The sequence below is a fragment of the Gadus macrocephalus genome, chromosome 9, assembly GCF_031168955.1.
Source record: "Gadus macrocephalus chromosome 9, ASM3116895v1".
In the NCBI taxonomy this organism is placed as follows: domain Eukaryota; kingdom Metazoa; phylum Chordata; class Actinopteri; order Gadiformes; family Gadidae; genus Gadus; species Gadus macrocephalus.
In genome coordinates, this window is record NC_082390.1 from 22,466,216 (window position 1) to 22,481,117 (window position 14,902).

A 14,902-nucleotide genomic window follows, 5' to 3' on the forward strand; every position below is an offset into this window, starting at 1 on the left:
ATATATACACACACATTATATAGATGGATGTGTAGTACTTTCATCATAAATATTTAAAAAGCTAATCCTCAAAACAAACAAACTGACTAAGAAATAGTTTAATAAAAGGTAAACAGAGTATACAAACACATTTAATCATTGAAAAGCTGAAAAGTAACTAAAGCTGTAAATAAATGGTTTAATAATATGATGGGAGGCTCCTCCTCCCATGCTTCAGCAGGACTGAAGCATGTTCTTCAGAGAGCTCTGTGGACCAGGAGGTCTCCCTAGGAGAGGCCCCCCGCAGCGTCCTTGGTACAGGCCGTGAAGCTGACCCGGACGTCCCGGGGGTAGAATCCTTCCAGGACGCCGTCCACCACCATGTCCGGGAGGCCTGCGCAGAAGAGAAGACCATTGGGCTGCTATCAGGCTCATCATCAGTAGTCAAGCAGGAGTATTCCAGCACAGGGGAAGGAGCAATGTGCCATTTTGGCCAAGTTCAGATTCCTTAACTAGGAATGGTGGTTTTGACCCCTGTGACAGAGGCTGATCAGAATAGCCCCGGGTTATACCACTAAGAAAAAACAACGGTGTGCCTCTTCATAACTAATTTATATATTTTTGTAATTCAATGATTTAAGTATTATTTAAAAAAATATATATGTTGGTGCCCCCCGAGATACTTGGTGCCCTACGCACTCTGCGTACTGTGTATATTGCACAATAATTTCCCTCGGGATAAATAAAGCATCTTGAATCTTGAATCTTGAATAGGGAGCGGCGAGCCTGGTTTTTATGTAGGACTTTTTGCTTGGAAGTAATTCACAAAGCCGCAGAGACCTAGCCTGGCAAGCCAAACCCATATCGGAAAGATATCCCTGGCTGCAAATTAAATTTGCTGCCGCTAGGGGCTACTAGATTTCTAGGCTAGCAGTAGCGGATTCTACTTGCTGTAGTTTGGTCTGGCTTTGCGAGACTAGGCTAGCAGAGACCTAGCCTGGCTCCGCCCGCCTAAGTACTTCCGCTCAATTTGAATTTCCCTTCAGTACTAGGTCTGGACCTGCTGTATGTAATTTGGTTCTATTTCATGTAGGCTACGCCGTCTAGGCTTCGCCTTATGGGCTTGTCCCGTGCGCGCGCCCGCGCTGAAAATTCAAACTATGCACCTATCAGCGTGGGCACCGCCCACATTTCCCACGGTATCGTGTCGATATAACGCGGTATACCTCCCTTTTCTTTCAGCACTTGTGCTTATCAGCGAGAAATTGAGAACTACTATTAAGAAGATGAGAACTTCAACACGGATCTCCCAAGCCGGTGGCAGCGGCTTGGGCGAGGCCGCAGACAAACGGCCCTTTTCAGGGCCACCTGAGAGCGCTCCTGGAGCTAGGTCCTTTTCAGGACTCCTATGCGCCTCCTGTCCTGCCTCCCTGGCACCGGGTGACGGGCACTTGGCGTGCTTTCGGTGCCTCGGCGCCGACCACGCCGCAGCTGCTATGGCGGCCCCCGTCTCCTGTGTCGCCTGCCGGGAGCTGCCTGAAGAGGGGATCCTCTCCAGGCATCTCTTCTTTTCCCCTGCGGTGGAACTGGCTGGCGCCATCGACCGGTTCAGGGCCGGCCCCGACGTCGACGATGGCATCATCGACGCCTCCCTGGACGACGTCTTCGGCGACTCGGCGTCCGGTTTTTCCCGCTCTCGGGTTACAACCGCCACCGTCATACAACACGAGGGTCCGCGCCGGATGACCGATCTCTTCCGGGAGATCATGGGTGAGGCGGCGGCCATCAAAGGGATTCCCATGCCGGCCCCGCCTCTCGCCCCCGTATCTGACGATATGCAGGGCGAGTGCTTTCGCACCCCATCTTTTTCCCGGCGGGTTACCCAGTGCCCCTTGTTCCCGCCTTTTTAGCACTTGTTTATTGCTGCAGGTGAGGACCCTTCGACCCTGAAGGCTCCGGTAAGATCCTACACGGATTTCACCAACGTGGAGGAGTGGGCCGATACTCAGGCGAGGGGGATCCCTCGCCTGACAGCGTGTCGGTGGCGGCGTGTCGGCGGCGGCGTGTCGGCGGCGGCGTACATCAACAGACAGGGGGGAGTCCGCTCCCCTGCTCTCCACCGAAAGGCGGTCGAGCTCTGGCTTTGGGCTCATCAGTATCTCCTCAGTCTGAGAGCCCTGCATATCGCGGGCGCCCAGAACTTTGGGGCGGACCTCATGTCTCGAGGCGGTCCCCGCCGAGACGAGTGGCGGTTACATCCCGACATTGTCAGACTGATCTGGCAGAGGTTTGGGACAGCGCAGGTGGACCTCTTCGCGTCCAGGGAGAACACGCACTGCAGGTGGTGGTTCTCCCTCAGCCCTCGGGATCTTCCCCCGTTGGGGGTAGATGCGTTGGCACACACACCTTGGCTCTCTTGTATGCGTTTCCCCCGCTCCAGCTGATCCTTCCTCTTCTGGAACGGGTCAGACAGGAGAGACTGTCCCTGATATTAGTGGCCCCGGAGAACCGTTCAGCTCTGTGGTTTCCAGAGCTGGCCGCGGTCGGCGCCTTGGCCAGTACCGTTCAGGCCGGATGCGCTTTCACAGGCCCACGGGACGGTGCACCACCCGCCCGATGTATCGGGACGGCTGTTGCTTTGGCTCCTGAGAGGTTGATCCTGCAGGGCAAAGGTTTGCCTGAGACGGTTATCAACACTATTCAGAGTGCTCGTGCGCCTTCTACTTCTTCCCTCTATGCGGCGAAGTGGTGCGCCTTCTCTAATTGGTGTGAGACGACCACGCTGTCCCATATCAATGCGAGGTGGGAAGCGTGCTTTCGTTTCTGCAAAACGTATTGGAAAAAGGTTTGGCCTTCTCCACTATCAAGGTCTATGCGGCAGCCGTTTCGGCTGGCCATGCAGGCTGTGATGGTGGACCGATCTTCAGCCATCCACTGGTCAAGAGAGGCTCTGTTGGCTATGTACGTGAATCGCTCGGCCGCGTTCCGCTCCACACAACAGTTGTTTGTGTGTTATAGCGACTCGGCAGGACTTGGCGCCACCGTTGGGCGTTAAAGCTCACTCCACACGGAGCGTGGCCGCTTCAACGGCTCTACTCAAGGGCGTTTCGGTGGAAGACATCTGCGCGGCTGCGTCTTGGTCTTCCCCCGGCCCCTTTGTCCGTTTTTACATGTTAGACATGTCCAGGGGCTCACTCGGCAACTCTGTGCTGGAGTCCGGGACCCCTTTTACGGCTCAAGAATATAGACATGTTCTTTAAAGCGGCGTGGTTGGATGGACTTGATTACTAGTATTACTCTCCCACCTTTTTTCAAATGAAAAACAGGCTAGGGGGTTTTCTATTGGCTCGCCAATTGTCTGGTGGTTTTGTTTACCAGTGTGGCACTCCCGCCGTTTTCTTCAAATAAGAAACGGCCGAGAGAGTCCCATTATTGGAGAGCCGGATTCCGTAGCTCCGCCCCCGGTGGTAGCGGACCTAATGGAAACCGTGTTGCTCTGGTTTTTCATTTCCTTTTCATGGGTTCCATGAAGCATGGATTAGAGCCGGAGTCTTTACAGACTCACTTTTTTCTCCCTTGATCATTGCCTTGCTTGATCTAGGAGGAATTCGTTTTTTATTAAGCTGTTGTGTTTTACACTTCCTTGGCTTTTTGAGTCTTAATGTGCTCTGGTGACTTATGTCGTTTTGAGTGGGGTCCAGCAGGAGTACATTGATCGGGCTCCGCTCGCAGCTTCACCTTAGCCCATAAGGCGAAGCCTAGACGGCGTAGCCTACATGAAATAGAACGATAGTTATGTTATTATAACTCTAGTTCTATGATTGTAGGCGTAGCCGTCTATTTTCCCACCTGCTGTACCCTCCAAATGCTGAAAGAAAAGCGTGGAGGATAAGCGACGGTATACACCGCGTTATATAGACACGATACCGTGGGAAATGTGGGCGGTGCCCACGCTGATAGGTGCATAGTTTGAATTGCGCGTGCACGGGCGCGCGCACGGGACAAGCCCATGGGACAAGCCCATAAGGCGAAGCCTAGACGGCTACGCCTACGCCTACAATCATAGAACTAGAGTTATAATAACATAACTATCGTTTTCTGCGCTACCACAGCGTGCGCCCAATCAGCGAACAGAGGGCGTGTCTGAGAAGAAGAAGAAGCCTGTTAATCACCACGAGGCATTTGGTACAGATCCGAAACGACCGAAGTGGCGTGTTGTCAACGATTAGACCCAGCTTCGAAAGTTGACTGCATACATCATCCCTGGCCTTACTATAAAATATTGATTTACAATGTGCAATTTTTCCCCGATAAATTAAATTAGACTAACAAAACCTGCAGCTGTCGTTGACGGACATTTTCGTGCAGACGCGCAAGGTGTTTGGTTTGTGTACAAGGTGTTTGGTTTGTGTACAACCTGCGCGTGATTCCCGGCGCATACGTCACAACCAAACGTTAGCGATTGGTTATGGCAGATCCAGAGTGGCACTGGTCAGATCCAATCATTTTAAACTTCAACAGACACCCGCCTTCAAGTGAGTTAACGTTTGTCAATTGATTAGGTCCAGACTCTCTGTACAAATGAAATGAAATTAAGTGAAGTACGAGAGTCTGGTAGAACCAGGCTAGCAGAGACCATGGCACTGGCAGAGACCTACTCGTAGGATAAATCAGTGAAAAGAGCGACGCCCCTTACGTCGATTGTCGTGCACGAGTTTAGAAGCGGTCGGCACGGTGATTGTTAAGTGCAGGCACAGGCAGTCTCGTTGAAACTCGCAACTTCACACAAACGAGCCCAATTAATCAACGAAAAATCAGGAAATAGCCTAGGCTACAAATGAAGTCCTATCAAATAGATGGACGCTGCAGTTGGCAGAATACACTCATGATGACAAGTTTTTGCACACCACGATAATGACGTTGTATGCACGTTAGAGAGACAGAAAGCAAACAATAAAAATACGTAAATTGCATTATATCATGGAGGTAATTAAAAGCACACTGCAAACTATTATCCAATGAGTATATTTCCAGCACTTAAACACTTTAAATATCAGCCTATACCGCCATTTAGGTCCTCCTGATGAATGAAAGCAAAGACAAAGACGTGAAACGCCATCGAAAGCCCAACTGGTCACAGGACCAATTGCTACTGAGCTGATTATAAACATAATAAAATAAATAATCTTACAATAAATAGATAGCAATCATAAGTAAGAGTAGATATATTATTTTTTTACTTGAAACCATTTATTCCCATTATTATTTGAAAAAATTAATGATGATTAAAGTGACGTGTTACCATTAATACATGAGACCACTTATGATCGTTCAAGTGATTTATTAGTTATTATATTATTATATATAGCATATATATTATATATATAGTATATATATTATATTAGTCCTCCATTTATTTCAAAGCATTTGGTCTCGCTGCAGCCGTTTTCAGATTCTTTGTGAATAGGTCTTACTGACTCCTGACTCACTTAGGTGAGTTAGGACGTCCTCTCGAGGACTTTTAAGGTCTGCTAGACTTAGATGCTACTTTCAAAATACTTTGTGAATTGCTCTTACTAAAAGAAAATAGGAGTCCTAAATTTAAGATTGACACGCCCATTATTTTTAGGAGTTACTCCTAAATTCCCCACTTATCTACATTTAGCCCTTGGATTCTTTGTGAATACGACCCCAGAACTCTGGTTTAAGTTTCATACACATTATTTCCTTTAGGGTTTATCTAGGTGCGTTGACGCCCCCATCAGTACCTGATGCACAACGTGCTCCCTTGCGTCTTTGCTCGTCATCATTGAAAGAACCTCCTCATAAATATGTATGTCTCTTGGCTCTCTTTTTGTTATTGTATGGAAGGCCATTGTAGGAAATAAGGTCTTAGAAATGTCGCGTTATCACAAATATGTAAACAGGAGGGTTAGACTAGAACATCTTCTGGCTCTATGGGCGCAAGTCTAATGATGTAGGTGAAGAGTGCTGTAACACTTCCTGGTAGGATGTGATTGGTCCAGGGATTTAGCATCTCGTTCAACTACTAATGGGACAACTGGAGCAGCAGGCAGAATGGAGACCGAGGAGAACATCTTGAGAGGTAGCAGAACGCAAGATAATGGCATTAAAATAACTTGAAGCAAACCAATAACATGATACTTGTTTAAAAACCCTCTGAAATAGAAAGACATAAATCCCCATGGTTTCCAGTACCTGCAGAGAGGCAGCTAGTGATGTAAGGGTCTTCGGAAAACCCCAGGACACGCTGATGAGGCAGTTGGTAGCTGGAACCCAACAGTGGAAGGTGGATGTGCATACATGTTCTTATATTATCCTGAATGTTAGTTATTCCAATTATTTATATCTATCTATCTATCTATCTATCTATCTATCTATCTATCTATCTATCTATCTATCTATCTATCTATCTATCTATCTATCTATCTATCTATCTATATATATATATATATATATATATATATATATATATATATATATATATATACACACACACACACACACACACACACACACGTGTATACACACATGTATATATAAACTTCTAGTATAGTATTGGTATTTGTATAAATGTTTGACAGTTTTCAGTCGAAGTGTCAAGTACAACACAAAGCAGCTCTGTAGTCACTTTGAAGAATTGCTTCGCACAAATAAACAGGAGGAATTGTACAGAAATTAATTAAAGGTCTGACCTGAAACCCTTGTCGTCCAAATCATCCAGGGACCTGTCCAATAAAACAACATGTTAGAGAGTTTCACGCGGTGAAGATAACTGACGGCACAGCATTGACTTATTAATGGATTGTTGGACCTGGTGTGCCCTAATCTGGGATCCAGCCCCACTGTCCCACGTTATATCACGTCGGGGGGGACCGCCGGGGAGACATTCAACAAAATAAACTCATCCATGTTATTGGATGAAGTTTCACAGGGGGATCAGTGGATTTCTACAGCGGCCAGCCTACACAGAGCTTATTTTAAACCTTGACAGAGCCTCTTTATAATTCACTACTTCTGGCCTCTGTTTATCGCCTCCTGAAACATCATCGATCACAACACATCCGAAGCAGAGCAAGTGAAGCCCTGGTCACCCAGACTGGAGCTTGTCTGCCGTCAGACTTTACATACTCATCTAGAGTCTTCGATTTTAAGCTAAGGTCTGAATTTGGGACTAGGAGGGTCAAAACTAGGGTAGCGGCTCATCCTCTCCAAAACAATACCTGATGATACTGATAATTCAGTTCCTGGTTTTACAATACAAGCATTCGTATGGAGACATCTAGATGTGTGGTCGAAAATATAGTAAACCCATGCAAACATCAAAAGTATGTACAAGTGATGAATACTAAACCTGTCTGGGGTGCTATTGCCATTATTATTATTATTCTGCCTATCTCCCCCCCCCCCCTCAGAGGGGAGGTCTAAACCCAGCGAGAAGAGATGGACACAGAACAAGGCACCGCATGGAGACGTGAACACTCACTCCATACTGTTGACCTTGTTCCCCGTGTGGAAGTGTCTCAAGAGGAGGAAGTCCAGGAGCTCCTGGGGCACATCTTCATACTGATACAGAATGTCCTGGAGGAACAACATGTGGACAGGGTCATGAACTCCAATACTCTGTATTAACAGTATGTGATGCAAAGGTGTTTAGGATTATGGTTTGTGGCGGATCGCAGTTCAAAAGAGGTCTTGTTTAACACTGGATATTTAATAATAACTGTCTGAAACTGATGTTTATTACTTTAAAGAGACTAAATCAATTAAGAACTGCTCTGATTGTATTCCTTCAGCAAGAGCTCTTTACTCAAGACAACAGCTCCCCTCGGTGGTGAGTATAGTTATCATCTTTCAGTGGGCTGGCTTGGGTAAAAGACACTCTAGTGGGGTGGGGGTCTGAGAGACATCAGCTGAGGGGGACCAGCTCAGACCCCTCTACTGACCTGGATGTAGTCCTCTAGCTCCTGCCTTCTCTGTTCCACGGGTTTGGTTCTCAGGTGAGGATTTCTCTTGCTGGGAAAGTCGGGGATCTGCACTATCTTCCTGAGCTGGAGACCATCAAACAATACAGGAGCAACAGATGAGACAGAGGACAGTTACAGACTGATAAACATATGTAATGATCACAATCTTTTTTAATTATTGTTATCAGCCCTAGCACCAATGACGTTAGATTTCCGTAAATTCACCAAAACACTACTTCTGGACCCGATTGTCATGAAGAGGGCAGGGGGCAGACGAGTTCACCTGCGTACTTTTCTGTGGAGGACCTGGAACTCGCTGTGTCTTCTGAGCACACAGTGCTTCCTCCCGTTGAACAGGACGTCTACTCGATAGAGCTGGGGGACAGAAGAATGGAGGGAAGTTAACAGTCTATTTGATTAAGATATCTGAATAATCAATAATGAACATTGACAAAGTTTAATCTGCGCACATTTGACCATGAATGTATAAAAAGGCTAAAGTATATTGTTCTAGGTAAAGTAATCCTCCCTTCATATACCAAATCATGCCTCAGCTCTGCCTCCTCCCTTGGGCCCGCACAGAGCTCCATGTAACCCCCCGGTCTCCACCACTCCTGGGACCACCAGCTCTGCCTCCTCCCTGGGGCCCGTTGGCCCGCACAGAGCTGCATTTAACCCCCATGTCTCCTCCAAAACCGGAACCACCAGCTAGTGTCATCTGAGCCCGCTGGGCCCAGGCTAAGCTCTCTAAAAGGCACACCTGCTCCTGGCTGTCTACGCCATTTTGTTTGCTCTTCTTCCCTCATCCCCTTGCTCTATATACTAAATATACCCTATATACCCAAAGCTATAGGATCTCCAGGCGGCCACAACAGTGATGTACACTTAGTTTTGTATCAACTACTTTACTATTTAGTTAGCTAGTGGATTCTAGACAGTGCATTTGGTTGTGTTTTATGAACAGAAAGGGGCTAGATCTCTTGTTCAGGATGCCTAGACTGGACAGGACATGTTTATCAAACCGTACCTTGGGGCTGGGAGGAGAACACACTAACCTCTGTCCTTGCCCCGACTCAGGCTGAATCAGGATCACTCGGACATTGTTCCAAATTATTAGACATCGGCTTGCGATTTCACTTCACCATGACAACATAACTGGTTTAGCCCAGCACTTTGTGTTGTTTACGGTTATGGTCCGACATGCCGGGACACCAGACTGGCCTGCAGGGCAGGACTAGTTACGCCACTCAATCTCTGATGCAGAGAGTGAATCACCTGAACGTAGGCTATGACAATTGGTGGAATTCTGGCCATCGGCAATAAACTGAACACCACTCAATAAACATTGCCATAAACTGGCCAGCTTCAAAATAAAATGGCAAGATTAAAAAAAAGTTTGGGACAGTATTAGGAACTGGGTAACCTCTATGATGTCACCAGGGACTGTTTCCCCAGTCTTGTGTGAAGCAGACCTGAAGGTCAACAATGTGCTTTTCACTAGGAGAAGAGAAAGTCAACATTGAGTTGCACAACAATGATCCACATAAACCTAGGAGAGGGTAGACCAGGAAGGGTTCAGAAATAAACGAGATAAACACCTACTGGGAAACTTTCTTCTCCTTATTATTATCATCGTTCTTTTGCCTGTTCTCTAGAAATGCATATTCTGCCAGCGTGCAGTGAATAAGATTAAATTCTGCAGCCTATCAGACATGAACCTGTATCCCAGGGGGAAAACATTTTGCCAATTTTTAATAAATCGCGCTCACCTTTGTGGATTTCCCCGACTCATCCACCTCCCGCTCCAGCGAGGGGATCGACACCTCAATCATCGGAAAGTTGTCCTGAACCAGCATCTGGTTCTCTGATCTGAGCAAAATCACCTCCCCTCTCACAGCCTGGTGACAACCGGAACGGTGCGTGCTGGAGCGCTTTGTCCGGTACGCACTCACTACATGTGTTGTTTGCTGCTTAGTTCCGTAAACTGTATTCCCTATAGGCCTCCACACCTCTCCGATGCTCCACCTACAAACCACACCACACCTCCCCAATGCTCCATTAACAAACCACAGCACCTCCCAGCAGTGCTTCACCTACAAACCACACCACAACTCCCAAATGCTCCACCTACAAACACATACCATACGCATCCACAAGCTTTAAAGGTGTAGTACGCCATTTATTGATGTAGGTTTTTAGGACCTTGTCTGCTTCGACAGGTTGCGTTTTTTGGTAATGTTCAGGGCTGGATGGGCTTAACTACGTGTGATAATGGCCCGCCGTGTTTGTGGGTCACAGATGGGCGGGGTGGGTGCGCAGACACAGAGCAGAAATACCTTTACGCATGACTGTCGCATCTGGGCCATCTGGTCTAGTAACGTCCGCAGCTGACAGTCTGCTTGTCAAACTACATCAGTCAGAGTTTGCTTTGGTCTTTAAGAAAACAGAACCGAAATAAAATATTTCACGGGGATGCATGGGACACTAGTAAAAAACAACACTTTCAAATCCATGTTCAGTTCCCGTTTGACATCTAAACTTCGACCGTCGAGCAGAGAAAAGGGGATGTGACACACACACACACACACACACGCACACACACACACACACACACACACACACACACACACACACACACACACATACACACTTTCTTTATAATCATAATCTGAATATTTCTGACATTTTTCAGCATATTTCAACCCTGGCCCGGGAACGCCTCGGGATCCCCCCGTCAGAGCTGGTCAATGTGGCCCGGGAAAGGGAAGTCTGGGGCCCCCTGCTTGAGCTGCTCCCCCCGCGACACGACCCCGGATAAGCGGATGAAGATGAGATGAGATGAGATGAGATGATTTCCGCATTTTTACAATAAAAACACCTGAAAAATAAATTACAAGTTACTGCTTCATGTGCCCTAACATGTCTATCCATAATCAACCATAACTAAAAACTAAAATAACGGTTAGTCACTATTGGTTTCATCTAACCATACATGTTCGTAACAGACCTCCTCTGAATAGAACGCAGGTATTAATCCATTGTTCCAAGTTGGTGTTGAACTGGAGTCACATGCCTGACCTATGACCTCTGCCCCTATGAGTTCTCTCCCTGTCACTGTTGTTCCAGGCTAGCATAAATGAAGCAGACAATGAGACATAATGCCCTGTGACACGCAACCTCTTGGGCTCATCGTCACAGAGCAGAAATAGACTCACTAGCAACAATAAAACCACTATATTTTTGGCTGCTGTGTTGCTCCGTCAGCATGTTGTGATGTTCCGAGCTCCAGACGACATCTTGCCCCACGACGGAGTTGTTCGGACTGGTGCTGTCAGCAGATGGTTCCATACCCATGAACAGAAAAGGAAGTGGTACTGGTTTTTGTTATCAAAGCTTTCCAAAAAGGTTGTGTGGTCGCCACTCTTTAGTCTTTACTTTATTCTACACACCATTTCGTCTGTTTGTGCGGAATAAACAAAGATGCACACCACACACAAAACACACGCACGCACGCACGCACGCACGCACGCACGCACACACACACACACACACACACACACACACACACACACACACACACACACACACACACACACACACACACACACACACACACACACACACACACACACACACACACACACACACATGCCTCCATAACAAGTATGACCCTTGAGGTCTGCAGTAGTGGTGCGTTTTATTATCCATCTGTCTCGGAGGTCCGAGGACGTGGCCTAGCGACACGCATGAACACGCCCCTTTTCCTCGGACAGCGAACTTGCTTGCTCGGTTGAACTCAGAGGAGACCGAGCAAGGATTCCGAGACAGTATTCAAGATGGTCTCTGCCTATGGCCTATACTTATTTTGGAGCGCCTGGTACTCTGCCAATGCTACCGCGACAACAGCTTTCCGGGTGGCGTCCATGTTTTTCTCCAACGACTGACGAGCGAAACATAATAATACGTGAGCAGCCTCGCACTCTGCGGGAACACCAATAAACTGCAACTGCCCTTCAAATACTTGGAGGAGGAGTTTAAGGTTGCAAGAGCCAAAGAAAGTGGTTCAGTACAGAGTCTCACGTGATCTGAAGGGGGCTAAAGCAGGGATCCAAGTGAAGACTGGAAGGAAGTGGAGGGCAGAGGTCGCAGTTCAAGAGGCCGAGGCAAGGATGCGTCAAAGGAACATTGTGGGAGTGGTCACACGTGGCAGAGCTGGGCTAGGCTCCTTTCCAACTCCCCAAATGAACAGTAGCGGAAAGGAAGGGCGCCGCCTTGTTCAGGAGGAGGTGAGAGCTGTGGAAGAAACAAGAACTGTCAAGGCATTGGGAATGAAGCAACAAGGAGCTTTGACAAGATGGGAGATCGCGGTTGAGAGGAAAGTAACCTGGGCTGAGCTGTGGAAAGCCGAGCCTCACTGCATTAAATTCCTCATCCAGGCAGTATATGATGTGCTTCCAAGCCCATCAAACCTGCACACATGGGTCTTAGCCAAGACACCAGCATGCCCGTTGTGTTCCAAGCAAGGAACCTTGGAACTAGGGATCGACCGATACAGATTTTTTAGGGCCGATACGATACCGATATTTTTTCATCAGCCTTAGCCGATACGCCGATACAGATTTTCTTGAGCCGATATTTAGAGCCGATATTTAGACCCGATACTGCTTTTGCTCCCTCAATCATAAAAATTACACTGATAACAAATGTTACAAGTCTCAGTTTAAAAAAAGGAACATTTATTGAACTTCAATATAAAAAACAATAATTAACAAATAGTAAAAACAGGTGAGGTAGAACAAGTAAGAACAAGTAGATGAACAATATTTAACAAATATTAAAAACAGGTGAGGTAGAACAAGTAAAAAAAAATAAAAATTGGCGAAAAAAATATCGGCGAAATTCAGCCGCATATCGGCCGACCGATATATCGGTCGATCCCTACTTGGAACACATCCTCAGCTGCTGCACCAGGGCACTTGGAGATGGACGGTACCGCTGGAGGCATGATCAAGTTCTTAAGACAATCACTGAAGACATCAGTGAAGGACTTGTGTAGGCGAAGCGGTTCCGACCCTCCAAGAAAACCATAGCCTTTGTCAGAGCTGGAGAGCAGTCAACCCCTGCCGGAAGAACATGTGCGGGAATCCTAACCTCTGCAAAAGACTGGCAGCTGTTGGTGGATCTTGAGCATCAGCTGAAGTTCCTCAGCCACATTGCCGTCACCAGCGTGCGACCAGACATTGTCCTTGTGTCTGAGTCCAGCAAGCAAGTAGTGCTGCTGGAGCTGACCGTCCCATGGGAAGACTGCCTGGAAGAAGCCTTTGAGAGGAAGCTCTCCAAGGACCCGGGACTGGTCAGTGTCTGTAAGCAGGCTGGTTGGAGACCAAGGTGTCTCCCGGTGGAGGTTGGATGCAGAGGTTCTGCAGCCCGTTCCCTGACCATAGCCTTCAGCAGTTTGGGCATTGAGGGAGAGAGAAAGAGGAGAGCCATCCGCAATATCACTGATGCGGCAGAGAGGGCCTCAAGATGGCTGTGGCTCAAAAGAGGAGAGCCATGGAGTCATGGTAGCTAGCTAGCCATCTGGACACAAGCTGGGGTCTGCCCATGTTGCCCATGGGCAACCCATGTTTTAGTCTGCTGTCCTTTCTTCAATAGGTCCATGCACTACACACACACACACACACACACACACACACACACACACACACACACACACACACACACACACACACACACACACACACACACAAGCAAGTGGACACACTGCACGTTAACGAAAAGGTAGCGAAGCATACACGGAAGCGCACACACACGCACGCGCACATACACACGCACACCGCCATCGCAACCCAGTCGCCAAGAAAAAACGTCGACGTGTACGTTTCCATGAACACTGGAGACGTACTATTACAACGTAAAAACAGCGTGTTATACCTACAGTATCCACGCGTGCCGCTGTGGAGGCGGGTTTCGGGGTTTGGGTTTCACGGCTTTCGCGGCAAATTGTGGACACGATTGTTTAGGGGGGGGGGGGGGAGGTAGACTGTTGTTGACCGGGGAGGGGGGGGGGAGACACGTTTGTTGAGGGGGGGACGACGACACGATTGTAGGGGGGGGGGGGGGGAACACGTTAGTTGAAGGGGGACGACGACGACGACACGTTTGTTGAGGGGGGGGAGACACGTTTGTAGGGGGGGGGGGGGCACGCTCGACAACGAGAGTTGTTTTTTATTGAACGCTCGACAACGAGAGTTGGTTTTTATTGAACGAGACTTCAACACGGAACAGCTGCACGAAACGATGGTCACGTCACTCTCGGTGACGGTGTCGACAACAATGAACACACGAACAATGTTAATAGAACAACACACAACCACATAACATCCCGAACCCATCAACCCCACTTAATCCTAACAACAAAACAAGTTAACAAAAGCCCCATTTGTCAACTGACAACCCCAATTCCCAGAATCCCCCGCGGCTCCGGAACACGGCGTAGTTTATATTAATCTTTATTATCCGAATGGGAAATGCAATATTTCAGGACAGATACACCATTAAACGCGTTTCTAATGACATTTCTAGCGAGAAATTTACATTTTCCTTACATAATCTTCAGTCAGTGAATGTGTATGATCTTTATTCATCTTTATTATCTGAATGGGAAATGCAATATTTTAGGACCGATTCACCGTTAAACGTGTTTCTAATAACATTTCTAGCGAGAAATATACTTTTTACTTGCATAATCTTCAGTCAGTGATTGTGTCTGATCTTTAGTTTTATAGTTATTAGGATTTGATCGGATCGCTCGCATGTTTCAACGTCAGGTTGTTAGGCTGCTTTCGCTAAACTAGCAGCTCACGTGCTTCCTGCGTTTGTGTTATTAAACTGTTACTTTATGTAACTTTTAATGATATCATCTTGTTAGAAAC

The 14,902-nt window shown here is 47.3% G+C and overlaps 1 protein-coding gene and 1 pseudogene across 3 annotated transcripts; one reads left to right on the forward strand and one right to left on the reverse strand.

Moving 5' to 3' along the window:
* Nucleotides 1-80: 80 nt before the first annotated feature.
* snx22 (sorting nexin 22) lies at nucleotides 81-10,067 on the reverse strand. 3 transcript variants are annotated; one of them, XM_060061499.1, is made up of 7 exons: nucleotides 9,737-10,062; nucleotides 8,259-8,342; nucleotides 7,947-8,051; nucleotides 7,487-7,581; nucleotides 6,696-6,728; nucleotides 6,199-6,269; nucleotides 81-373 (listed from the first exon to the last, which is right to left on the reverse strand). In XM_060061499.1, exons 1-7 carry the CDS (start codon nucleotides 9,821-9,823, stop codon nucleotides 267-269), a joined length of 582 nt encoding a protein of 193 aa, XP_059917482.1. In that variant the 5' UTR covers nucleotides 9,824-10,062; the 3' UTR covers nucleotides 81-266. The 3 variants fall into 3 exon arrangements, with proteins under 3 accessions (XP_059917482.1, XP_059917483.1, XP_059917485.1); XM_060061502.1 differs by lacking the exon at nucleotides 81-373 and adding an exon at nucleotides 4,595-6,077 and having other exon boundaries at nucleotides 9,737-10,064; XM_060061500.1 differs by lacking the exon at nucleotides 6,199-6,269 and having other exon boundaries at nucleotides 9,737-10,067.
* A 1,165-nt stretch (nucleotides 10,068-11,232) lies between these two features.
* LOC132464978 (uncharacterized) lies at nucleotides 11,233-13,540 on the forward strand (annotated as a pseudogene).
* Nucleotides 13,541-14,902: the final 1,362 nt, after the last annotated feature.